General features: G+C 40.8%; 1 protein-coding gene across 7 annotated transcripts in view; it reads left to right on the forward strand.

Annotated features, from left to right (window-relative positions):
• MARK1 (microtubule affinity regulating kinase 1) overlaps nucleotides 1–19,935 on the forward strand; it is an 80,017-nt gene extending 60,082 nt beyond the window's left edge. For 2 of the 7 annotated variants that reach the window (XM_063124086.1, XM_063124093.1), the window contains 7 exons: nucleotides 1,850–2,024; nucleotides 4,243–4,436; nucleotides 8,136–8,236; nucleotides 9,818–9,979; nucleotides 11,128–11,382; nucleotides 15,288–15,332; nucleotides 17,855–19,935. In XM_063124086.1, the coding sequence (XP_062980156.1) occupies nucleotides 1,850–2,024; nucleotides 4,243–4,436; nucleotides 8,136–8,236; nucleotides 9,818–9,979; nucleotides 11,128–11,382; nucleotides 15,288–15,332; nucleotides 17,855–18,209 (1,287 nt within the window). In that variant the 3' untranslated portion in view covers nucleotides 18,210–19,935. The remainder of the gene's footprint in view (nucleotides 1–1,849; nucleotides 2,025–4,242; nucleotides 4,437–8,135; nucleotides 8,237–9,817; nucleotides 9,980–11,127; nucleotides 11,383–15,287; nucleotides 15,333–17,854) is intronic. The other 5 variants (XM_063124087.1, XM_063124088.1, XM_063124089.1 and 2 more) reach the window with 5 other exon arrangements.
• Nucleotides 19,936–26,081: the final 6,146 nt, after the last annotated feature.

Raw genomic sequence — 26,081 nt, forward strand, 5'->3', positions numbered from 1 at the left:
TAACTTCCCGTTGGTTATTTTTATCTGCTACTTTTTGGGGTTGTTTTGCACTTCTAACCTGGGGTGGTATAATATAATATCCTATCGAGATTATTGGTACATTCTCTTGCAAATGTACTCTTTGAGATGTTGGGTGTACAAGTTAATGCCTCAGCATAGGTTTACGCCTTAGGGTTTTTGTTAGCATTGATTCATGACTGGCTTAGGCCTGGTCTACACATGTAGCAGAATGAGGTGATAAAGTCCTGAAGTGAAATACTGGACTCCACCGCTTCAGCTTGCAGGTGGGAGGAGCCCATGTCAGCCAAATGCCAGAACATAGCATAGTACCAGAGTCCAACAAAGCCCGCTACTGCTATGGCTGACAGGGACTAAGAAGGGCGGTGCTGATCAGAGCTCTGGGCCACATATCCAGACTCACTGGTCTCATCCCAACGTGTATGTTGGGGGTAGGGCTGACATAATTAAGATGGCAGTAGAGAGTTCAGCCCGCCTCATGTAAAAAGCTCCCTGCCAAAAGAAAACTTGCATATAGTGCCATGCAATCAAGGATTTGTAGCCATTGTTGTATAGGAAAACATTAAAAACCCTTTAGTCAACAATTACATGGCATACATGAGTTTGCTTAGTGCCTGAATTAAAGCATAGTGGAATCTTTTCATAGATTTTTGATCAGCTTTAGTTTGTGATCTAAGAATATTGTGAAAATGAGACAAAGGCCCTGTCTACATCTAAGGATTATCCCAGGAAAATGGAGGGATCGTCCTTGCCAGATCCCAGGATCCCCTGTGTGTCATTTGGATGCGCAGGGATGATCCCGGGACGATCCCAAGATAAATGGCTGGTGTAGACATGCCCTAAGAATCTCCCTTGAATGCTCTGTATTGATATCAAATTTACACACTCCTGCTTTCTTTGAAGACTTTCTTCAACAGTGAAAGGCTGCTAGAAAGAATGATATCAGTTGCAGTATTTGTGACTTGAACCTGTTTCGTTCTGGCGGATATTGGTGCTCATTTTGGGACAAGAAGCATTTTCCTTTCTAACCCTTCCCTCTTTGTGTGGGCTGAGAAACAGAAGGGGAATTTATGTTTCCCTGTCACAAGCTGTCAGTCTCTGGGAACGAGCTGGCAGAGATTGTCAGTCTGCAAAGATGAGCATTTCCCTCACAATTGTCAGTTCATCCTGGGATTGTTTATATCTGTATGAGATGTTACCAATCACAAGCGATCATGCAAAATGTAATGGCCTTTGATCTAATTATCATATAGTTTGGTGAAACGTGGTTGCATCGTCCTTTCAACTTGATTGTTAGGGTGGGTGGGTTGTTTGTTTTTTTGTTGCTGAAAATCAACCACTAAGGATGCTGTCAGGAGTAGAAAAATGACTGGAGAGGCTGCTTAACCCTTTCCCCACCAGGCATTTGTCCACTTAAAATTGTCCCACCCACAGGAGAAAAGATATGGGAGCTTTTGTGTCTTCTCACCCATGGATAGGAAAACAGGTTAGGAAAAGTGTTAAGAAGCTCCTCTTCCCATTGCTCTTCTGCTGCTAATGGCAGGCTCTGAGGCTACTTTATAGAGGTTTTTTTTAATAATAATTAAAAAAAAGCCCCACTGGCCCAGGTGTGTAGCATCCCTAAGGTGACTAAGGTGATCCACATCCGGGTCCAACATTACAGCTAATGAGTTAGTAAATATTATCTTCAGGGTTAATATAATAGAAATACTCCTTAAACGAGTTCCCTAAAAATAGGGATTTGAATAAACATAAGGAATGATAGTTGACGTTTTGAGCAAAAAAAACCAAATTGACCTTATTTTCTAAAAGTTGCCATTTATTCTTGTAGTTTGAAGGGAGTGAATCTCTATCCAGTAGTAACCTGAGTCAAAGACCTCGACCTAGCAGTGACCTCAACAACAGTTCTATGCAATCTCCTGCTCACCTGAAGGTCCAGCGAAGTATATCGGCCAATCAGAAACAACGGCGATTCAGTGAACATGGTGGGGATGGCATTCAACCAAGTAAAGTAGCAAAATACAATGTTAAGCTGTGTGCCGTGTTTTCTGGGCTTGACAGTGTCACCTCTCTGTGCAGTAGTTGTGTGCTGCCTCATATCTCATCGTGATGCTTTTATCATGTGAGCCTTCCATGGCAAATATAGTTTGGGTTAGTTGACAGATGTGTCAATTTTCATTTGCATTTCTTCTGGTGTCTGCAGCTATTTTAACTATCTGCATAATGAAACTGCTCTGCATTTGTCATCATTGCTTTGAATATCAAACTTGAACGAGCATGTCTGCAGTACAGTAATTTTTCAAGGAAGACAGCAACATAGGAAGCTGCCTTATTCTGAGTCAGACCATTGGTCCATCTAGCCCAGTATTATCGACACTGACTGGCAGCAATGGCTCTCCAGGGCTCCAGGCAAGATTCCTTTCCTTGCCCTCCCTGGAGAAGCTGGTGGTCGAACCTGGGACCTTCTGCTTGCAAAGCAGGTGCGCTATCACACTAATGTGTTAGATGAAAGGGCTGAATTTATTTCCATAAAGAAAACAGTTGTATGCCTGAACAACGTTGCAAGCCATTGGCCACAGCCCTGTAGGCTGGATCCCTGTGTGCAACGGAGGCTTTCCTGGTGTTTATGGAAAGCAAACCCTCCCTCTAATCCTGGGGGATAGGAAACCCAGTGCCCTTTTTAGATTACAAGTCCCATAACCCCTGAATGTTGCCCATAAGGTTAAGCCTTATGGGAAGTGGGAAGTGTATCCAAAAGATTTGGAGGTCATCAGGTTGCTTAGCACAGCCCTAATGATCTCCTTCATTGTAACTGAGAGGACTGCTTTCTTCTTCTTCTTCTTCTTCTTCTTCTTCTTCTTCTTCTTCTTCTTCTTATTTATTTATTTATATAGCACCATCAATGTACATGGTGCTGTACAGAGTAAAACAGTAAATAGCAAGACTCTGCCGCATAGGCTTACAATCTAATAAAATCCTAGTAAAACAAGGAGGGGAAGAGAATGCAAACAGGTACAGGGTAGGGTAAGCAGGCACAGGGTAGGGTAAAACTTGCTTGGTTGTGAATTCTTGCTGCAGCCTGCAGTGCAGGTGGAAAAACAAAATTTGATCTAAGCTAGGTTTGTGTTTGGAGATAAAGCTCCCAATCTAGGGAACCATGCAATGATGTAGAAAGCCAGAAACTGCTCCTAGTCGAGTAGGGACAACCAGAAAACCCGTCTCTCTCTCCCACCCACCCCAAAACATCCTCAATAGCTGATCAGTGGTGCAAGGAGCTTCTTAGTGAAACCCATCATAACACTGAGCAGTTGTTCAGTATGTGTGTGTATCGGGTGTGGGAGGAGGGATATGTTTGAGTTGAGTCCAAGCATCCCCTGCTTTCCCTCTGTCTAGCAGCCAAGATTGTAGTCAGAAAAGTAACGGTGAGGGATGTGAAGAATACACTAGTGGTTGGGCAAGAATGATGCAGAACAGTCAGAAACTAAGTACAGGTTGCTTAATAAGTTATTGATGTTTAGACAGCATTCCCCAGCCAGTCGTGCTGACTGGGGAATGCTGGAAGTTGTAGGACTTTTTGCTTTCTGAACATGCATAGGATTGTGCCTTAATGGGTAGTAACAACAAGCCATGGGTTATTTGAGCCATGCTGTCCAGTTTCAGATGACATAACAAGCGACACCTGGTAATTAGAGAAATGGCGGCTAGCCTGTTCCACTGATTAAGACAATTTAATTTGATAGTGTGAAATGGGTCTATATATTCTATAGAGCTCTTGTTGTACTGATTTTAGATTGATCCTCTGGCATTTTCATTAAAAAAAAGACTAGTTGTAACAGAATTGCTTATACTGAAGATCCACAAATGAGGTGGTAGCCAACTGAATCATTGGGGGATTATACATAGAAGCCAGCTGAGTATCCCTGAAGTATGCCTCTGATTACATTCATTTTGAATGGTATATTAACAGATTAATAAGGAACAAATAGTAAATACTAAGTTAATGCTGTGTAAGATTGTGTAACCAAGGCTCTGATGACTCATTTGTTTTCAGGTAAATTCTGTGTATGGTCGTTCGCTCTCTCTCTCACTCTCTCTCTTTGTAGGGTAGCATCAGTGTCTTATTTGTTCTTGGATTTTATTTTTAGTACAAATGGAAATAATTGTCAGACTGGCTGAAGGTGATGCAGAGAGCATCCTCTCATTGACGTTACCTCTGTTTGACAGTTGGGCCGTCAATTCCTCCCGCCGTCTCGTACTCAAAAAGAGCTCAGGCAAACAGTGTGGAGAGTGAGCACAAAGAGGATTGGGACAAAGATGCATCACGCAAACTGAGCAGCACTACAGTTGGGTCCAAAGGCGAGATGGCAGCAAGTCCACTGGTGGGCCCCGAAAGAAAGAAATCAACTACCGTTCCGAGTGTAAGTGAGATCTTTGTTCACTGATGGGTCAAAAACTCTCTGTAATACAAAAGCAAGTATTCATATTCTATTGGTTAGTTAATAATCTTGTGTAATTTGATTAATGGTGGTATCTTCAAAAAAGCAGTGTCACAAAAATCTAGTTGTCAAGTAGCTACTGGCAAATAAAAAACTGGCTGTTGAGGAAAGGGACTCCCAAATAACTTTACATCCTGGCACATCTCAAATAAGCATTGAGAGGAAAGCAATGCCTGGTGGTGGAGAGCGGAAGGGGGATTAGAATGCAGGACCAGGAACACTTCTTCCTTGTACTGCTCCTCTCAGGATCCTCCCTTCCCCCCGCCCTCCCATTTGGCTCCTAAAAGTCTTGCAGACTCCTACATCAGTGCTCATGCAGTAATCTAGCAGAATAGAAAAGGAGTCATTGTAAACCTATAGATAGGCAGCCGGATAGCTGTGATAGTACAGAACAGCTTGCGCTACTGCAGCTGCAGCAGCAACAGAGGAGGTCTGCCCCACAGCTCTGGTTATCGGTTGCTTACTGCAGGTGGGCATATCCCACCTCAGGAACATAAGAAGAGACAATCTGGATCAGACCAAGGTCCATCTAGTTCAGCATTCTGTTCACACACTGCTCAACCATCTGCTTGTAGGAAAACCACAAGTAGGACATAGGGGTGAAATAGCTCCCTCCTGATTGTGTTCCCCAGCAACTGGTGTAATAGGAATACTATCTCTGATACTGGGGGTGGCATATAGCCATCAGAAGTAGTAGCCATTGATAGCCTTCTCCTCCATGAATTTTTCTAATCCCACTTTAAAACCATCCAAATTGGTGGCCATCGCTACATCTTATGGTAGCAAATTCCATAGTTTAACTATGGAATTTTTTCCTTTTCTTTCTTTTCTTTTCTTTTGTCCTCAGTCTCCCACAAGTCAGCTTCATGGGAGGAACCTGGGTTCTCATATCTTAAAATAGGAAGAAAAACTCTTCTTGCCCCACTTTCTCTACACCATGCATAATTTTATATATAATTTTGTACATCTTGCTAGCTAAAGTCAAACCAAAATCCTTAGTTTGGCACTTCACGGAGGGGGTCCCCAGTCCATTCTGTTTCTTTCAAGAGTCCATGATGTCCTATTCCTCTATGTGTCTAGTGAAACTGCAATGCCAATTTGTTAAGGTTGGTGATGGAAGATTCATCCCCTCCACTGTCCTTAGCTTTAATCCGATAAAAATGGATTCCTTGAGGATGCCAGGGGTATATAAGTCCCCGCATGTCCCAATGACTTAATTTTGGAGGTGTTCTTGTGCCTAGAGGCCTCTAACCTTGTCATGTCCTTTCTGCATGGATTGGGCTACATACACCAGCTCTTCCCCTTGAGCAGGACAGAAGTTTCCAGTCAATGCTGGCGTTGATAACCTTGGAGAGATCTATGCCATAGCACACCTTTGATGACATAATAGGAATCAGCTGGGGCATTTCAACAGGTCTCTCAAAGGAAGCCACAAAATGGACACCTAAAATCTGGCAAGCAGACCACTTGCGGCCCTCTTCGTTTGATGCCTTCACTAGTTATGATGTTACACTCTATCTTAAACACACACATACTGAAACAGCTGTTTATAAATAGGGACTAGTTTAGTGTGTCAATGGCTGACTATTCAAATCAATATTCTCCCCTTTGAGGAAAGATGATCCAAGGCAATTAGGAAATAATTGCAGTGGCTGTTTGCCAGAGGCTACAGGAATTTGCATTTCCCTTCAGGTCACTGTTCATTGTGGCTGCCACTTTGGATTTGAAGTTGCTAATAATGAGAACTTGTTCTTTTCAAATAACACTGAAGCCTTAGGTTCTGTAAGTAGATGTAAGAGCTCTCTCTTGTCCATACTACATAGACATGACTCAATATCACTGGACAATCTAACTCTAGTACATAGGTATTCAAGGTAAGGAAAACAGCTGGTCCAAAATAGGGCAAAATGTAAACAGGGTGGTCGATTATGAACATGTTACACCAGTGTTTTGTGATCTGCACTAGCTTCCAGTCTGTTTTTGTGCCCAATTGAGAGTGCTAGTATTAACTTTCATAGTCCTAAATGGCTTGGGGCCAGGTTACCTGAAGGACCATCTCCTCCTATATATACCTGCCCAGACCTTAAGATCATCCTCAGAGGCTACCCTCCAGGTTCCCCCACCAAATGAAGTGGGGCAGGTGGCTACTAAGGAAATGGCCTTTTCAGTAGTGGCACCCCAGGTGTGGCATGCCCTTCCAGAAAGATCCATCTGTCCCTATGTTGTGGTCTTTCCTGTGCCAGCTAATCCCTTTTTATTCTACCAGGCATTTTAAGTTCTCCAGTTTGTATTGTTTTGAATCTCTTAATTGTATTTTTAGATCTTTACACTGCTGGTGGTTTTTATTTCGGTGTTATACTATCGTATTACGTTTTATGTTATATTTTATCATGTTGCTGTATTTTATGTTTTTAACTGTTGCGAACCCCCAGAGCGCCAAGGCTGTTGAATGGTGTAGAAATGTATTTTTTTTAAAAATAAATAAATCATACATTTAATTAAGCAGCACTTCTGTAGGAGAAGTGAGAAGACAGGAATGCTTGTGTGCTCCCACCACAGTTACAGCTCCCACCACACAGTCATGCAACTAGGATTACCCTAATTACCTGGTGCGGAGTGCAGGTTGCCATGTCTTTTGAACATGGTGCATGGCATGGGTGTAGTGAATTTTCACCCGCCCTACAACACGGCAGCCTGTAACCCAGTGCAGGTAATTAGGGTAAACGCAGTCCCGTGACTGGCATGCATGGGGGGAAGGGGCTGGGGAAACAACAAATGCTGCATTGGTTCCCTCGCTGATCACCTGAACAACCTCACAATGTCATGTGTGATGCAATTGTATGCCCAAATGATTTGCACAATTTCTACCCTTCCCCCTTGATGGAGATAGTTGTGCAACATTGCATCTTCTTGTATGGGAAAAGTACTTCAAGTTTCACGCTTTCCACGCCATGCCTTCGCTCAGTGCACAAACAAGGCTAGTGCTCCCAGGGCCAAGGCCGGAGTTCAGAGGGCTGCATAGAGCAATGCAGAAGCCCCAAGGCGCTCTTCAGACTCCCTGAAACCGCAAATGCATTTTGAGTATTTGGCACACAAATCTTTTAAAAGGAGGGGTAGCAATAGTGCTTCTTTCTTTGTCCAATTCTTCCTTTGTGTGTTGTTGTGAGTGGCAGGGAAAGGGGTGTACACCAGTGCCATTTTCCCTTTAAAAAGCTGTCTTGCCAAATCCCTGAACGAGTTTTGCAGTTATGGGAAGAGTAACTTCAGAGTTCTCCAGGGTGTGGAAACCACTGCGTGCACATGCCCAAATTGTGTCCTCGGTCTATTGTTCTGATGTGCCACTATTTTTCACACATACGCATCTTTCTAGGATCAGAATCCCTACAAAAGTTCTTTTTTGACATTGTGAGTCTGTACCTTTAGCATGTTTGTTAGAATAAATAATAGAGTGATGATTTTACCAATGAACTTAAATTAGAAAATGCATGACTAAGTGTGAGATGCCAAAATGCACAAGAGAACATATGCATATGTTACTGCTATATATTTAGGCTTTCTTACTCTACTACCAAATCTTTTCAGTTGTATTTACATGTACCTGCATGTTCCCATCTTCTCTAGAATAATGTTTTTTCTGGGACTGGCATGACGCGAAGAAACACCTATGTCTGCGAACGCTCCACAGATCGCTATTCTGCCATTCAGAATGGGAAAGACAACAGGTACTGAACCTGATACATCTAGAGTGTAAGAATTCACGTTGAATGGTCACAGGGCTTAAAGAAACATTTAATGTAACAAATTCAACATGGTTTAAGAGGCCTTGGGAACTAACCTCACCCAAACTGGTCCTGCAACTGGAGAGGCAAATGGAAGCCCACAGGGCTAAGGAGAACCCTGCCTAATCTGTGACAAGCTGCTCCTAATATCACCTTCATTAGGAAGCTTGGGCATACCTGAACTCAGGCAGGTATCTATCTTCTTTCATAGAATCAGAGAATAGTAGTGTTGGAAGGGGCCTATAAGGCCATCAAGTCCAACCCCCTACTCAGTGCTGTAAAATTAATAATACAATAAAATACATTAAAATAACACATAACATAATATGTTTAGGTTAAGTGCATTGCCACAAGGGCCTATGCCTATATGTAAGTATTACAAACTTTTTAATATAACCAGGTGCCCCCTGATAAAGGCCTTTGAATACAGTACAGACTGAAATGCGTCAGGCATTGTGAAAACAAACATTTTGCATCCTGAGATGCAATTTTGCATTTCTCCTTTGTCTGACCTGTGTTGGATGCCCTCTTCCTTCTGTTTCTGGTCCCTGATGTGTCCTGCATTGGCCAAATAATATGATGTCAGGTGATATTCAATAGAGTTGTGATCTGGGCTTTTCCCCTTATTGATGCATCCAGAGCTGTCTTTGTGTCTGTTTCCCCTGCCTCGTAACTACTTTTTAGGTTTTGAGAACTGATAATTTTGCAGGAACACCCGCCACCACCACTGCTGTAATGTTAATATAGGGGATGCTGAGAAGCACTAAAAAATAAATATCATTTTGTTTGCTTAAGTATTGAAATAGGTCCCCCTGTGAAATAGTTGCTATCTCTGCTCTTAATGAGCTGGTTTACATTGGCATTGAAGTACATGCTGTGGCTTATTCTTATTTTTGTATTTGGAAATTACTAAAGGATTCATTTAAAATGCCACCAGTAGCTTTTTTTAATTGGATCAAATGGTAGAGCTAATTCATCAATATTAGCTGTGCCATGATTACAAATCATTTGCTATGGTTGATCAAGCAGGTGTATTTTTTCTTAAGTATTTATGCACATTAATGGGATTTGGTGGGAGATCCTTTCCTCTGTGCTCTTTTGATTATTCAGCGAAAGTCCAAATACCTCTCATTACCTCTCAGAGTCTTAGGAGCACCTTGACTCTTTTGGTACTACTCTTTCCCCCCTGAACATCTGAAAATATAATTAATTTCAGGTTTCTTCATCTGTACCTGCTCTCAAACATGTGCAGAAAGGTCACCAAACGGTTCCTTCCACATGTTTTCTTAGAGGTTAGAAAACCTTATATCCTAAAAGTATACGCCTATAACTTAAATACAGCTAATACAAAGTAGAATTGCAGCATTTTTTTCCAGTGGAAACTGCTGATTATCATGCCTTAGCTTTAAATCTGTTTTAAGGGGGGGATTCAACATTAGCTAGAATGTTTTATATGGCAGTACTTTACTAGAACATCTCGTCTCAGGACATTCCTTTTGACACCTTCTTTCCTTGTGATAAAAGTCTAACAGAAATGTCTGCAAGCAGTACGTCTTCTGCCGGCTCTGCCGTCACTTCTGCAATATCAGCACGACCTCGACACCAGAAGTCCATGTCTGCTTCTGGTCACCCTATAAAAGTTACACTGCCCACTATCAAAGATGGCACTGAAACTTATCGACCAAGGTATTTTTCATGATGTAGTATTTGTATGATGCTTTGCAAATATGCATAGGTATTTAATTACAAGTGGCACAGTATGCAATACTGCTGAGCTTTGACAATCTATATTTTCTAGTGGTTACGATGTTGAAGTTTCTAGCACCAATGGCCTGAGCTGATATTACAGTGTTGGAAAGCTTAGTTGAACTGCTCAGTTGAACAGAGCTATTAGATTGTTTGTAGTCAAGGTTCTTTGAGAGAAGGGGAAATTGTCTGTCTTTCTGATATTACCAGTTCATATTGGCTTGAGAGACAGGAGTAGCTATCTGAGCTCAGACTGGAAGGAGGCCTTGGGAAGTAGATAAAGTGAAGGACCAGGGAGCCAGAGGCAAGGTGGCTGAAGGAAGGTTCAAACTAGTTAGTGGACTGAAAAACAAGAACCTAAGAGAAGTCTAGGCAAAAGAAATTTCTTTTTTAATTTGTGTTATTACATTTTATCCCCCCACTGCCTGTTTCATCCTTACAAATCCTTGAGGTAGTTAGGCTGAGAGATAGTGAATGGCCCAAGATCCCCCAATGAGCTTTAACGGCTGAGTGGGAATTTGAACCCAGTTCTCCCGAGTCCTCATCCGACATTCTAACTAATAAATCAGGCTTTGAAAATAGAACCATGTTTTCTAGACTAGCCAAAAATGGTATCCGTCCATGCATGTGCAACTGATATCCTGTGTATATATTTTTGTATTTAAATGCACCAGTTTACCGTGGCAGTGCTATTTGTGAGTAAAATTTCTGATTTGCTTTCTCTCTTGTCCTTCCCCCTCCCCCTTTCTGTTTGGGGCCTTCCTGCTGGAAAGACAAATCCCATGTACCTTCGGAAATATGGGCATTGTAGGACAAAAATACACATTTATTCTCAAGCTTTCGCGTTTTCTATGATTGTTTTGAATGTGCAAAATCCCGTTGCTCTTTGTAGACTTAGGCAATATTAAAATATATAATCCATATTATCCCGAAAGCACATGAAGTAGATTACATATATTGAGAATTGCACAAACCTCAAGTTTAGTCCAGAAAATAAGCTTAGAAAATAAGCTTCGTCATAGTGCCGGCTTCTTTTGACTTGGCTCTTTCTGCCTCTCTCACTTTCAAACATTCTTCTGCCTTTCCAGCAGTGCAACTCAAAGGGCGCCTGCTGCTTCCCCATCTGCTCACAGTATTAGCACTACCACTCCAGACCGAACCCGCTTTCCTCGGGGGAGTTCAAGCCGAAGCACTTTCCATGGTGAGCAGCTACGGGAGCGGCGCAACGCCACTTATAACGGCCCGCCTGCATCACCATCGCATGAAACAGGCACATTTGCGCAAACGAGAAGGGGGACATCAACTGGCATTATAAGCAAAATAACTTCCAAATTTGTCCGCAGGTTAGTATGAATAATCATTTTCATTTCTACGTACTCTGAAAGGTGGAATATTGAGGTTATATTATTAAAACTAAGCAGGTCCCACCTGATTGGGTGACTGGTTGGGAGCCCCACATAACTCAAAAGTGTAATCGAGTTACATGATACAGCAATGATGGTAGTTTTCTCTGTTGATGCCATTATGAAAGAAACATAAAACATTTGGTGTGGAAATCAGCTAGATATGAAAAATCTTAGTTCTTTGGCTGGTGTGTATGAAAAAGTTGATAGGCGCACTGGCATTTAAAATGCTAAAGGCCAATTCTGGCACAGCTAGTTTCCTACAGGGATTTCACTTCTGTGAAAGAAGCTATGTGCACAATCATGTGTGGTGAGTATATATACCTCATTGTGGTTTGGCATGAATATGCTGTGGAAAACTGCTGCTATTATGGGCTTCCCACTATTTGAGTAGGCACAGTGTGACAGCAGGTGCAATTTCCTACATGGAAATGACATTGGTGTAAGAAATTCTTGTTGTCTTGGAGCAGTACCAAGTATTATTATTTTTTTCTCATTTTCCCATTCATCTTTTTGTGTGTGAAAGATGAAGTGCCATGGCTTATATCCAAAGAAGTGCAAGTGTAGGATACTCCTGCAAAGTGCCTTCACCCCCTTTAAGGATGATTCCCGTCTCTCATGCAACCCCTATGCCCCATCTCACAGTGTTCCAGAAGGTCTTCTGGCCTCTTGAGTGACTTTTGGGGTGGGGCAGGCGACAGCCATATTTATGCTCACACTTCTCCAGATACAAGCCATTGTAACTTACATTGTAACTTGCTAATAATTTCCTTACCCCGCTGTAAGTAAAATTCTAAAACCTGTAGATGCCAGACACCATTGTAGAACATGTATTCTGCCTTATCTCACACCAGGAGGAATGCCTCTTCTAAGATGGTCCCTTCTGTAACACATATAGGCAACATCTAAAACAGGCTTCCCCAACCTGATGCCCTCCAGATGTGTTGGACTGCAACTCCCATCATTCCCATGCTGGTTGAGAAGGATGGCATTTTTAGTCCAAATCTAGAGGGCACCGGGTTATGGAAGGTTGATCTAAAAGGAAGGGAAGTACATTTTATTTTATAGGGTGCAGACCATATAAATGCCTTTATTCATTCAGGCTAAAACCACTGGGCAATGACACAAACTCTTCCAGGAGCCGAATTTAAATCCAAGATGAACACTTTTCTGACTGAACTTTCAAAACTTGCCTGCTTTATCAGCAGTATTCTTTAATAGTCTAACAATGAATTTTCCTTTTAATTAACTAGTATCATCATGATGTAATTTTGTCATTCTGAAACCGTATTTTCTAAACCCAGAGGTATGAATCTTGTTTTAAAACCTTGTGTGGCAGTTTTCTGTTCCACTAAAATCACCTGGGAGTTCTACAGCTGACTTTGTTTCCCTGTGGGTCTTCTCTGATAGATTTCTAATAAGGCACTTTTCAGCTCTGAAATTCTTTCCATGCTGAGTTCAATGGAGAACTCACTTGATAGCACTCTAAGGCTTACCATGCATGTAAGCACTTGGAAAATAGCATCATGTGTGTTGGGTCACTTACTAACTATATCTAAAATTTCAATCAATAATTGCAAAATTGGTTAATCCCGTCTCTTTTATTTCTATATGCAATAGTTTTATAAATATATTGTACTAACATAAAATGTTCTGCAGTGTACAAATATGGGATGGGATCTGCAGTACTTTAAAAAATATTGAAATAAGGCATATTATATCACAACACGCAGTTTGGCATACTTATGATTTAATATCACGCAAGACTACTGTACTTTTTTTAAAAAAAGTTCTGGTTTGTGTATGGAATGTTCTATATAGATCAGGCCTGCATAATTTGTGATCCACCAAACCGAAAGCAGTCCACAAGTCATCCACAGCAGCCCACCTGGCTCACGTTAAACATGCTCTTTTTAGTGCCTGTCTGTGAGTGCAAAAGCTAATGGTTATCAATAATGATGTTGCCATCATTTCTGAGCTTGGAAATACAAGTTGTAGAGGCTTAGAGTGTTCCTGCCTGACACGAGATAGGCATTCACTCACTCAGTTACATGTTCTCTCTCTCTCTACCCCTCCCTCACCCTACACACACACACACACACACACACACACACACACACACACACACTTCTACATCTTTGATTTTAATCTAAGCTATGGAAGAATTCTCTCCCTTCCATTCTACTTACTTGGTGGCTGCTGGTGTTCCTAATTCAGATTGGAAACAAAAACAGGGAGAAAAGCACCTAAATTAGGTGAAAAAAAGGGGAGAAGAAAATTCTCAGTATGCTGAACTTTTTATTTGTAGGTTGAAGAGCCCGACACATTTCGGCCTGTATCTTTTCAAGGCCTTCTTCAGGGGGCTGTAAACATTTAAACTACATACTGTAAAAACTGATAGGGACGACAAGTAGTAAAAAATATATTCTTATGTAAAATTAACTTGACATATTGCCACAGGGACCTATGTACATATATAAATTGTTTGAAACATTTTTTAAAAAATTGCATAAGGACAAAATACTTTGTATATTAATATTTCAATATATGTATTGAAATATTAATATACAAAGTATTTTGTCGTTATGCAAAAAAGTCAGCATCCTGCGAATTTGCTTCTCCCCTTTTTTCCACCTAATTCAGGTTGGCCTGGAAATAAGCCAGCGTGTTTCTTGATTTGTGGAGGGGCAGGGGAGCCAGTAAGCCTCTGCGGCAGGGTCTTGCTATTTACTGTGTAATCTGTACAGCACCATGTACATTGATGGTGCTATATAAATAAATAAATAAATAAATAAATAAATAAATAATAATAATAATAATAATAATAATAATAATAATAATGTCAAGCATCTGGCTGCACTTGGCTTGGTCGGTCACAAGATACGCAGTTTTGATATAGACAGTGCTCTTGTATAGTTAGTTTTAATGGTTAATGGGTTAATAATGACCCTTGTTTAAGTATGTCTTGCATAAGGTAAGATGCATCATTCAGCACAACTGGTTCATGGATATGTTGATATGGAATATTGCTTTGTACTGGATGTAAATGTAATAGTGTCTATACATACCAATATACTTGTGTTATGCTGTATACAGGAGCCCCCCCCCCCTCAAATGTTACATACTTTTTTGGAAAATGTCGAGTGCCTACTTGACCAGACTCTTGATCAGACCAAATTTAACAAGGTATTGTTAGGTTTGTCTCTTCCAAGTCAGTCCCAAGACAGCTTCTGCCTGAGCTGTGCGTTCTGCAAATGCTGTTATGAAGCAGTGTCTCAAAGCTCTTAAACAGGAGCTGGGAAGGTTTAGAGGCAGAAATTTCATACGTTTATTTTCAGGCACTCTCTATAGGCCTGAATTCATAAATAAATATATACATAGCATAATTATCGACTGGGCTGCGGTGTCATGGCCATAATCATGCAAGCTGCTCAGTGTTAACAACTTATTGAGGCCTTCGTGAGTAAGAACCCTATCTGAACTACATCTTTGTGGATGGTGATCTTGCATTTAATATGTATTTTGGGGAGGGGGGCAGAACGGAAATCAATGTATCTCACTATTCTGACTTTTGAGTGTGTCAGAGGATGGTTCTTTTAGCTAGTCATAATGTACAGGGAAGGGGTGGGAAAACTGAAACTACCCAGCAGGGTAAAAATAAATTGGGGTTTTCATAGGAAGGAGTCAGCTGCAGCTGTGAAAAATATTATTAAAATCTCAGTAAATGACAATTTCATGCTGAATATTTGCTCAACAGTAATCTTAACTTTGTTCTAGATACAGGTTTTCTTGATTCCTTTTTTAACCTTCATTTATTAAAATCTTGACCTTAACTTTGTTTTGAGGGATCCAAGTGAAGGCGAAGCCAGTGGCAGAACTGACACCTCAAGGTGAGGAGCCACTATTAATACTTCGCTGCTAGGTCCCTTTGTGTTCAAAGTTTCATGATTCTGAAAGCCTTTAAACTCATATGTTAAACAGAGGAGCCTCTAGATCACTTGTCTTCTTAAAATATTATGTATGAGTTAAATTTCCCATTTCTCTTTTAAATATAAGATGAAGTTAAATAACTTTGTTAAAAGCAAGCAAACCAATCAGTAGCTATGAGTGCAGGTTCTTAGATGTCAGTAGTCCGCATTGGGGGCCTCTACCGTCTAAGTCTTTCCAAGGTCAGAGCTTTAAATATCTTTATACATTTGGATATTCAAGCATTATCTTTGATTCTGCAGTAAAATCTTACATTACAATTCTGAGAAGCGAGCCAACTACCTAATCACCCAAACCAATAAGTACAACTGCCAGACCCCTCTGCTTTTTCCAAATACAAAATAAAATTTTAATGTTCAGGGAAGTCCTTTTGGGGGTTAATAAGAATGTATGTATAGGCATAAAATAGACCAATTATTTTTAAAAATAATTTCCAAGTAACGTCTTTGAACTGGTTGATGTGAGAATGCTCTCAGGCCTTCAGGTGCTGGTGTCTGTATTCTTCCTGCCTTGTGTGCTGGAAAGGCTATGAACTGAACACATGTTTTAGCACATGTAAGCAGTAGCCACTCTTGTTAGTAACTAAGCAAGTGAAGGAGGTTGGAAAGAAAAGGGTTCTCATCAAGTTTGTGGAAAATATTAAGTGACACTTGTGTATCATTCCTCCTTTAATCTCTGCATGTGGTAGAAATGCAAAGATACAATCTGCCCAATCTCAAGGGTGGGTGGGTGGGTGTTGCCGTGGGGGTGGGTGGGCAGCGCATGGACAGACTCCGCTGGCACTGGGAGGAGTACCTCCTCCCAACACCAGCTAGGTCCTCCACTGCCCACATCTCCTGCTGTTATCTCTGATCTGTGATCAGTGGTAACCGGGGATTCCTCCTCTTCCCCCACCCTGCCCCCTGGAGGAATCCATGAAGGCTCCACAGGCTGGATGGGGAACCTCCATAGGCCGGACTAGGCCTGTGAGCCAGAGGTTCCCCATCCCTGAAATGTACATACAACTGCCACCACCACCAAGAGAGCTCTTAATCTGTTAGGTAGTGAAAAATCTGGTACTAAGGTTGGATGACAGCATGTCTTTCTGCCCTTTAGTCACACACACAAAGCTCCTGAAATACACACAAGTGCTTCCCCCCCCCCGCATTTTTATCTGACTTCAACTCTTTGCCAGAGTATTTTCCCTGAAGTTTGTTTCTTTTGGAGAGTAACTGGCCAGATAGCTGTGAGGGGTGGAAGGGGCTTGGAAACTCTGTGCAGAGTTTTTTTCAATCCAAGCTATGGTAACTCAGTACCAGATAGTTACATGATATATTGCCTATAAGCAGTAAATTGTGTGATGACAGAAGGTTAGAGTTCTTTCTTTTACACTCAAATTGACATGCTGAGGCCACCATTCATTGCTCCACATCCTAGAATTTCTAGAAATGCATGTTGTACTGAAGGATATTAGCCTAAAACTCATTAAATAATGCTCAGTGAACAGGGGACAAATGTGAACCATGACTGTTTGATGAAGCTGAAGTTGAAAGGGGCTCTATGTGTAATGCAAAGAGCATACTTCGCTAGGGCTGCAAGTATATGCACACTTAGTTGAGAGTAAGTCCCATTGAACTTTGGGTCTTCATGCAGCAGCATAAGCATGCATAGAATCGGATTAATCCTTACTTTCCCCATGACATCACAAAACAGTCTGAGGAAAACACTGCCAAAAGGTTGTTTCGATACTTTATGGTATTAGATAGTGTATTCCCTGTCAATGATCATTTTGAATAAACAGTACTCTACTTTCCACAGAAGGTAAGACAGGAATGGGGAAAGACCCCCTTGCTACATATAACAGTGCATCCCTGCAAGTGATGTTACTGTAGGTGTTGTTGTTTTTATAGCAGGGTGGAGGGAATGTTCCCCATGTATTTATGCCCATTGAGTCTAGATTTTTTTTAAAAAAATAGGTTATAAGAATTGATCATTAAATTGCACAGTAGGAGCAAGTAATCCAGTTGCTGAAGATGCATTGATATTCTTAACTCTGTGTCTTGAGACATTATTGTCTGGAGTAAGGTGTTTTAGACAAGAATCATCCAAGATTGTTCCCCTTGCTTTCCAGATCTTCAACTTTAAATTGGCAAAATAAGCTCCCACTATAAAGAAGTATGAACATAATATTTTCCATGGGTGTCAGGGTGGCTTCCTTTCTCCCCTGCTTTTTACAGCATGCATTGCCTTCTGTTTTGTGTGACCTTTAGATGTTTTGGAGGTGTGTGTTGTGAACTCTAAAAGAAATCTAATAGTTGATAGCTGAGGAGCCTTCTTTTGCGGCTGTACTTAGCAACATCTGTTTTAACCTAAATCATTTTAAAACTGTCTATTGCTTAAGTGTATTTCCTTTGTTTATGTATTTAAATACTATTTCGCTTTTCAGGAGCACTTCTGGGGAGCCAAAAGACAGAGAAAAGGAGGATGGCAAAGATTCTAAGCCACGGTCTTTGAGGTTTACCTGGAGTATGAAGACCACGAGTTCCATGGACCCAAATGATATGATGAGAGAGATTCGAAAAGTGTTAGATGCTAACAACTGTGACTATGAACAGAAAGAGAGATTCCTACTCTTCTGTGTCCATGGTGATGCACGACAGGATAGCCTTGTTCAGTGGGAGATGGAAGTGTGTAAATTGCCACGCCTATCGCTCAACGGAGTCCGCTTCAAGCGAATATCTGGGACTTCTATTGCCTTTAAAAATATTGCATCCAAAATAGCAAATGAGCTTAAGCTGTAAAGAGCAATGACATTTCTGGGATCATGGAAGATTCAAGCTTACATTTTGAATGTACTGGTTATGCCTAACATGATTGGCCTGTGAAACTCCCCATTGTAGAAATTGTCCCTATTGCAATAACGTTATACATAGTTATTCTGAATTGTAAAATTTAATTCAGTATGACCTATATTAAAAGAAAAATCTGTAGCTAAAGAAGTTATGTTCACATGTACAGGTAAGTATATAGAGCATTCTGTTCATTTTATGTTCATAGAGTTGTATAATAAGAAGGCTTAAATACAGATCTTGTATAGTTGTCTAGACATTGGCACAGAAGTGTGTTTGCTTTGAGTTGAAAAGTTCTTCCTGGTCATTATTTACATTTTTTTGGTGGTTTTTATAATTCTTACCTCTATCATACATTTTTTAAAACAGTGACCATAGTAGAAATGCACAAAAAATGTTTTCACAACTGTAGCATGAACAATTTTAGTTATTTTAAAACAAATCATATATAACAATTAAATTAGTAAAAAAAAGTTGGCTTTTGTTGTACACAGGATTCTTCCTCCTTTCCTTTCACTTTTCTCCTCCTTTATAGAACAGTGTTCAGTTGAAAACAAAAATGCAAACATGTTTACAGTGTTGGCACTTACAGTGAGGAAAATGGGATTTTGAGTGTGTTTAACCTCTGGCTCCTTGAAACACGTTGGGGAACAGAAATCACATCTTGATTACATTGTATTTGCAAACTTAAATCTTGCTCTTGTGACCCATGGTCAAATGTAGCAACAGAATAGAAGTATAGTTCATATTCATTAATCATGGTGTGAAATATTATTGTTTGTTGCCTTCAAAAGAATTCAGATTCCACTTGATGAAAATATAACTTCGTATTGAGACTGTTTCATAGCACAAGGTATTCTGAAATGTTGACCAAGTGTAAGAGCTAATAAATGCCACCTCAGGAATTAACTGGTTTTTGGAATATTCCCCCTCCCCCCCAAAGAGTACATGCAGTTTCATATACTTTACAGCTACGCATATATTGTTTATAACAAGAGATTATTACTTATGTGATTGTACAAATTTTGTTCCCATATATCTTGTCTGTGTTTTTAATATTTTGCCCACTTTCTTGTATTTATTCCACATCATTACGCCTGTAATGTGCAGCTGTGTGTAGGCATTTGCCTATGGAATAAGAAGAAAAAATCCTTCATAATTAGTGATATAAACTCTGTAAAACCACTAGTACTTGGTACATTTTAATATTTGTTATTTTGTACTGAATTAATCATAGCGATTGGTTGTGCAATGTTATTTAATGTCGTAATTACTGTAACTTCAACATATGGGCCCCATCTGCACACTCCTGTAAAGATTAGAAAGGTCATTCAAAATTGTCACTTTATTAAAAACAAAATACAAAAAAAAGCTGTGGTAAACTCTGTAACCTGAAGTTAGAAGGCTGTAAGTGTAGCTAAGTGTGCCATTTGAGAATGGCTTTCTGACAGATGGACTTGACATGCTGTACTGTACTGTGATGTAGCTCTCTCTTCTGTAACAGTTCTGTTCTGAAATGAACGTGTATTGTTGCCTTAGAAAAAAGAATGGTGTTTTGGCAAGAAAGAACTGTACCCCTTTTTATCTGGTGTTCTTTTTAAAAAATAATATTTTTTGACGCAAGTCATCCTAATTCACATTCACTGGTGCACTCTATTAAAAACTTACTTGAACGGTTCTCATACTACTATTCTCTGTCTTTTTACTCTTTATCTAACTCTGGCAGTTGGATGATTTGAGGTGTGTGTGAAGAAAGGCTATGACAGAAAGAGGGGAGTTGATTGCTGCATGTTTTGTGTTGTTGAGATAAGTCTAGAGATTTGCATTTTCCTTTTATTTCAAAATTGTTACATAGAATCAGCTTATATGCCACATTTTTCTTGTTTTCTTTCTGAAATTGAGTTTTAATGAACCCAGGCCCTTGCATGAATTAGTTCCAGATACAAACTTGAGTGAAGTATTATTGAGTGAGTTTTACTTTTAGTCTGCCAATTCCTAAGGCTCTGGACAACTTACCATACTTAAATATGTAAAAGCATAACCAAGTAAAAATCAAGAGAAATTATTATTCATAAGAAATAACTAATTATCACTACCTACTCAAATGAAGTTTAGCCCATATCATTTAATGTCAGCCCCCAAAAGAATTTTATATGTTACGTATCTCTTCTGTCCTTTCTCCAAATTATTTAGGGTAACATATATGATTCTGCTTTATCCTCACAATCACTCCGTGAGGTAAGTCAGATTGAAAGACAGTGACTGGTCATCGTGTGAACTTTTTAGCTGTGTGAGGATTCAAATCCAAGGCCATAGCTAGACCTAAGGTTTATCCCAGGATTGTCCTGGGGTCAAACCTATTTATCTAAGTGCCACACAGGGCATCCAGCGCTCAGGCAGGGATGAACCTGGGATGATCCTGGGATAAACCTTAGGTCTAGCTACAGCCCAAGTCTCCCTAGTACTTTTTCAACACTAACCACTATACATACATTAATACCTCTAAAGAATGTATGGGGGACACGCCTTTCACAGGAGGTTCACTTTTTATCATACTGGCACATGTAATTAAACAGGCGTTGCAGGGTGTGTGTTTTTAAAAAAACTTAAAATACTATAAAAGCCTGCAAACCTGGGTCTCCAGTGAAATGAACATAAGTGCCACAAGTGATGGTCCTTCTCATGTTCAATTCTCGGGGGGGGGGGGGGGGGGAAGCAACAACTCATAGTCTGTCTCCAGCTGATGGACTTGATTACAACTGTTTCTTTTCTTCCAACACATTAAGGATAGAATGAAAAGAATGCAGGACTGTACAGCCATGCAAAATAATGGGACCAGGAAAGAAGGATATCTTAGTTTAAAAGCTTTTATTGTTGGTGGTTGTACTAGAATGTTACAGGTAAGTCCAACCTCCATTTTTAAATGCAATGTTGTTCAGATTTTTCTAATTCACCGTGTGCATGTGACTATACAGCTGTCGCAACATCTTCAAAGTGTGAAGTGAGCACTGGATATAAGTCCCAAAGAAAACCTGTGTAACTGCACTGAAACTATACATGTACAGTAGAAGAGTAGTAATAATAATAATAATAATAATAATAATAATAATAATAATAATATTTCTTACCCGCCTCTCCCTTTGGATCGAGGCGGGGAACAACATTAGAACAGGAATCAATACATCTTAAAAATTCATGATTTTACATTGATCTGGATAGGCCTGCCAGAAAAGGCTAGTTTTTAAAGCTGCCTTAAAATCACACAGAGAGTTAATTTTACGAATCTCCTCTGGCAGGCCATTCCACAATCTGGGGGTGACAGAAGAAAAGGTCCTCTGGGAAACTGATGTCAGCCTAGTTTTAGCTGACTGAAGTAAGTTCTCCCCAGAGGAACTGAGTGTGCGGGGTGGACTATATGGGAGAAGGTGATCCCGCAGGTAACCTGGACCCAAACCATTTAGGGCTTTAAAGGTAATGACCAACACTTTGTACTTTGCCCGGAAACTAATTGGCAGCCAGTGGAGTGATTTTAATGTTGGGGTAATATGCTCACCCCTAGATGTACTGGTGACCAACCTGGCTGCCATGTTTTGAACTAGTTAAAGTTTCTGAACTAGGTACAATGGTAGCCCTATGTAGAGCGCATTGCAGAAGTCAAGCCTTGAGGTTACCAGCGTGTGCACTTCTGTCTAGGTCTTCTGACTCTAAGAAGGGGCGCAGCTGGCGTATCAGCCGAAGCTGATAATAGGCACTCCTGGCCGTTGCATCTATCTGGGCTGTCATTTGGAGCAACGGATCCAGGAGCACCACCAAACTGCAAACACAGTCTTTCAGGGGGAGTGTAGCCCCATCCAGAAATGGCTGACACACCTCCAAACCTAGGTCAGAGTCCTTGACAGCAAGCACCTCTGTTTTGTCTGGATTCAGATTCAGTTTGTTTTTCCTCATCCAGCCCATTACCGCCTCAAACCATTCATTCAGAGGAGACACACTATCCTTAGCTGATGCTGTTATTGAAGGCATAGAGAAATATATTTGGGTGTCATCAGCATACTGATAGCACCCCGCCCCATGCCTCCGGATGATCTCTCCCAGCGGTTTCATGTAGATGTTAAACAGCATTGGGGATAGGATGGCACCTTGTGGTACGCCATACAACAGCTCCTTTTTTGAGGAGCAACTATCCCCAAGCATCACCATTTGGAATCTACCTGAGAGGTAGGACCGGAACCACTGGAGCACAGTGCCCCCGATTCCCAAACCCCTCACTGGTTAAAAAATAGGGTTAAAACAAGGTAAAGGTAAACAGAGGCACTTGGCACAAGGTTCCCATTTCAGTTTCATTGAAAACTAAAACCATAGGACTCTTGAGCTAATGCAATCTTAATGCTTAGATAGACTTTACCAGGAAATGGTTTGAATTTTTCTCCTGAAAGTTTCTTCTGGATTTAGCAGAAACAATGTTTTCCATGGGCATTTACTTCTGTCGTAATGTGAAGGAGACACTTGCTCTGCTTTTACATGAATGCTTGCAACCTAAAGAGGATTTTAATTATTTGCAACCATTGGTGTGCGCAGCGTGCTGTCTAAAATTTGACACAGAAGGCGGGGATGAACAAAGAATACACAAGAGATTTAATTATATGTGCTTAGGTTTGGTTACGAGATTGGTTGCAGTCGGGCAAGGGAAGGCAATCCTGTGCCCCCCGGATGTATATAATCTCTGACTATTGGTCACGCTGGCTGGGGATAATGGGAGTTATTCTCTAGCGTCTGGAGAGCTCAAGGCTGCCTGCTCTTTTGGTGATGCATGGGAACAAGGGGGTTGAGCCAAAGGCTTCATGGAAAAAACTGGATTTTGAAGGAAAGAAGATGTGTCCAGCAGGTGTTCTGGGAGGCAGTTTCAAGCATACCAGGCAGGATTGGAGAAAGGGTGAAAACCTGAGGAGGCAAGGATCACTCGGATGGCTGAGGGTGGTGGAGCTGGAGGATCAAAAGTCACAGGCAGGGATGTATTGGGATGTGAGATACAGTGAAGCAAAGCAAGGGGGGCTTTGAAGGACCTGGAGCTTTTGCTGGCTCTGGGAGAGGATTTAATGAGTGGTTTCATGGATCAGACTGGTGAGAGGTGAATAACGTTGGCAGCAGAACACTGGGTATGTGTGAGGAGACCAAGGTGAGACAATGAAAGACCAGAAAGGAAGAGATTGCAGAAGTCTAGGTAAGAGATGCCCTGTCTGGAGGACTTACAATATTCTGCCTCAGTGTTTTGTTGCTTTTCCCAACAGGCAGTATTATGGTCATGGATATTTCTTGACTCATGACTCACATGTGACAACAACAGGATTTGATCATTTTTGTCTGTCTCTTCTGCCAAGACGCTTGTTCATGCACTGGTTATTTCTTGGCTGGACTACTGCAACCTTCTTCTCTCTGGCCTTCCTTCCTCTCACATCAGTCCGCTGGTTTCTGTCCACCACTCTGCTGCTAAGATCATCTTCCTGGCTCGCCGCTCTGACCATGTTACTCCACTTCTGAAATCATTTCACTGGCTTCCAATTCACCTCAGAATCCAATATAAACTTCTGTCGACCTCCAAAGCTTTTCACGGTCTAGCTCCTTCCTATCTCTCCTCTCTCATCTCACACTATTGCCCCGCTCGTGCTCTTCGCTCCTCTGATGCCATGTTTCTCGCCTGCCCAAGGGCCTCTACTTCCCTTGCTCGGCTTCGTCCATTTTCTTCGGCTGCCCCTTACGCCTGGAACGCTCTTCCAGAACATTTGAGATCTACAAGTTAAATCGCAGCTTTTAAAGCTCAGCTAAAAACCTTTCTCTTTCCTAAAGATTTTAAAACTTGATGTTGTTTGGACTTTATACTGTTAGTTTTACCCTACCCTGTGCCTGTTTACCCTACCCTGTGCCTGTTTGCATTCTCTTCCACTCCTTATTGTTTTACCATGATTTAATTAGAATGTAAGCCTAAGCGGCAGGGTCTTGCTATTTACTGTTTTACTGTTTTACTCTGTACAGCACCATGTACATTGATGGTGCTATATAAATAAATAAATAATAATAATAATAACCCTAAATAAAGGTAGTCATTGAATCATGGATTGTTACATGTGAACCCTGCACTTTGATTTAACTATGGGTTGTTAACCACAAACAATCCAGGAAGAGAACCCATGGTCTGTTGAACTCTGGGTTGTTCATGGTTAACGACCCATAGTTAATCCATAGTGTGGGGTTGGCACATAATGACAACCCTTGTTCAACAGCAACCCATACTCAATCTGTACTCTGGGTTTTCATTATGTATGAACCTGGTCACTGCTACCAATTTGACATATGAAAGATTGGGTGATATTTCCAAAGGACTTTGTTAAAGAACAGAGCTAGTCAGCAAACATATTTGCAAGTGTAGATCCTTCTCTCGCTTAAAATATAGACTATTCTTCCCTAACCCAGTGCCCTCCAGATAGCCTGAACTAGAATGCCCATAGCAGGCTAGGGATTATGGGAGTTGCGGTCCAGCACATTTGGAGGCACCAGGTTGGAGAAAATTCTTATAGACCATGTTGACTAACAGTTAATCAATCAATCTTTATTCTGTATGCCTGCTCCTGCTGGGAAAAATGTGTGTAATTCTTAATATCTTGGTAATTAACAGAACAGTTCTAACAGTGCTTGGACAGTGAGGCATGGGATAATACTTAATGACTTGGTGAATTACTTTAATAGCTATATCCAATGAAACAAGGATAAGCTTATTAATGAATTCCTGATATTGAACTAAAGAGGAAATAGCATACAATAGTAAACAGAAGGAGGTGCTGGTGTGGATTTGTCATGTAACTTGTTCTTTACCCAATGAAATGTTTATTGAAATTAAGTACTGGTAGTTTTGTATTTCCAAAATCTGTGAACCTCCCAGAGAGCTTCGGCTATTGGGAGGTATAGAAATGCAATCAATCAAAACCCTAATTTCTTTTGCTCTAGGTGTTTGGAGAACCAATATGCCTTCAAATCTGAACACTGCATCAAAAATACAGGATTCTGTGAAGTTCAGCTACCATTCTGAAAACTAAAGTTTCCAGATCTCATGTTGAGGCAGAACTAAATAAACGTCCCTCTCCCTCCTCTTTTCAGTCAGAGGGGCCAATTTACACCTGCTGTTAATTATGTGAATGCAATTAACTGCCACTTTTGTTTGTAGCACAGTGATGAGAAAAGCTGTTCCAGCCTCCCGAGGCCACTATATGCATTATGAAAAGCTTGCACACTCATTGTGCTTGTGCCCTTAATGCTGACTTTAATTTGGCCCTGATGACAGCACCCTGTGTATCATCATCACTACTATTCCTCTTCTAGTATCCTGTCTGGAGGGAGATTTTTGTTCTATGGCAAAACTTGCCAAGGGAACAAATGTAAGCAATTAAGAATGATTCACAGAGGGTTGCTGAATTCTAGCAGCAGAATTTTTAAACTTCTTAGTAACTTGCAGAAAGGTTCTCTGTGTTAGTCACACAGCCCCCTGGTCTGAAAAAGGCCCTTCAAACAGTGGTGGCAGAGAGCAGCATAACAATTCTGTTTTTAATATTGTCCTTTAAATGTGATTTGTATCTTTATTGTGAACCACTCAGGGATTTTCTTCTATTCAGTAGTATATGTGTCACAAATAAATAATGATAAATCTAAAACTTGGCATTCTAAGTTACTATGCTATTGGATTGTAGTCTAAAAGTAGAGTAAGGGGTGGGGGAATTGAAACCAAAGCTTTTCCTATCAGTGGGGAGTTTCCAATCTGCGTTATTCCTCAGTTCC

The sequence above is a fragment of the Elgaria multicarinata genome, chromosome 4 (assembly GCF_023053635.1).
Source record: "Elgaria multicarinata webbii isolate HBS135686 ecotype San Diego chromosome 4, rElgMul1.1.pri, whole genome shotgun sequence".
In the NCBI taxonomy this organism is placed as follows: Eukaryota; Metazoa; Chordata; class Lepidosauria; order Squamata; family Anguidae; genus Elgaria; species Elgaria multicarinata.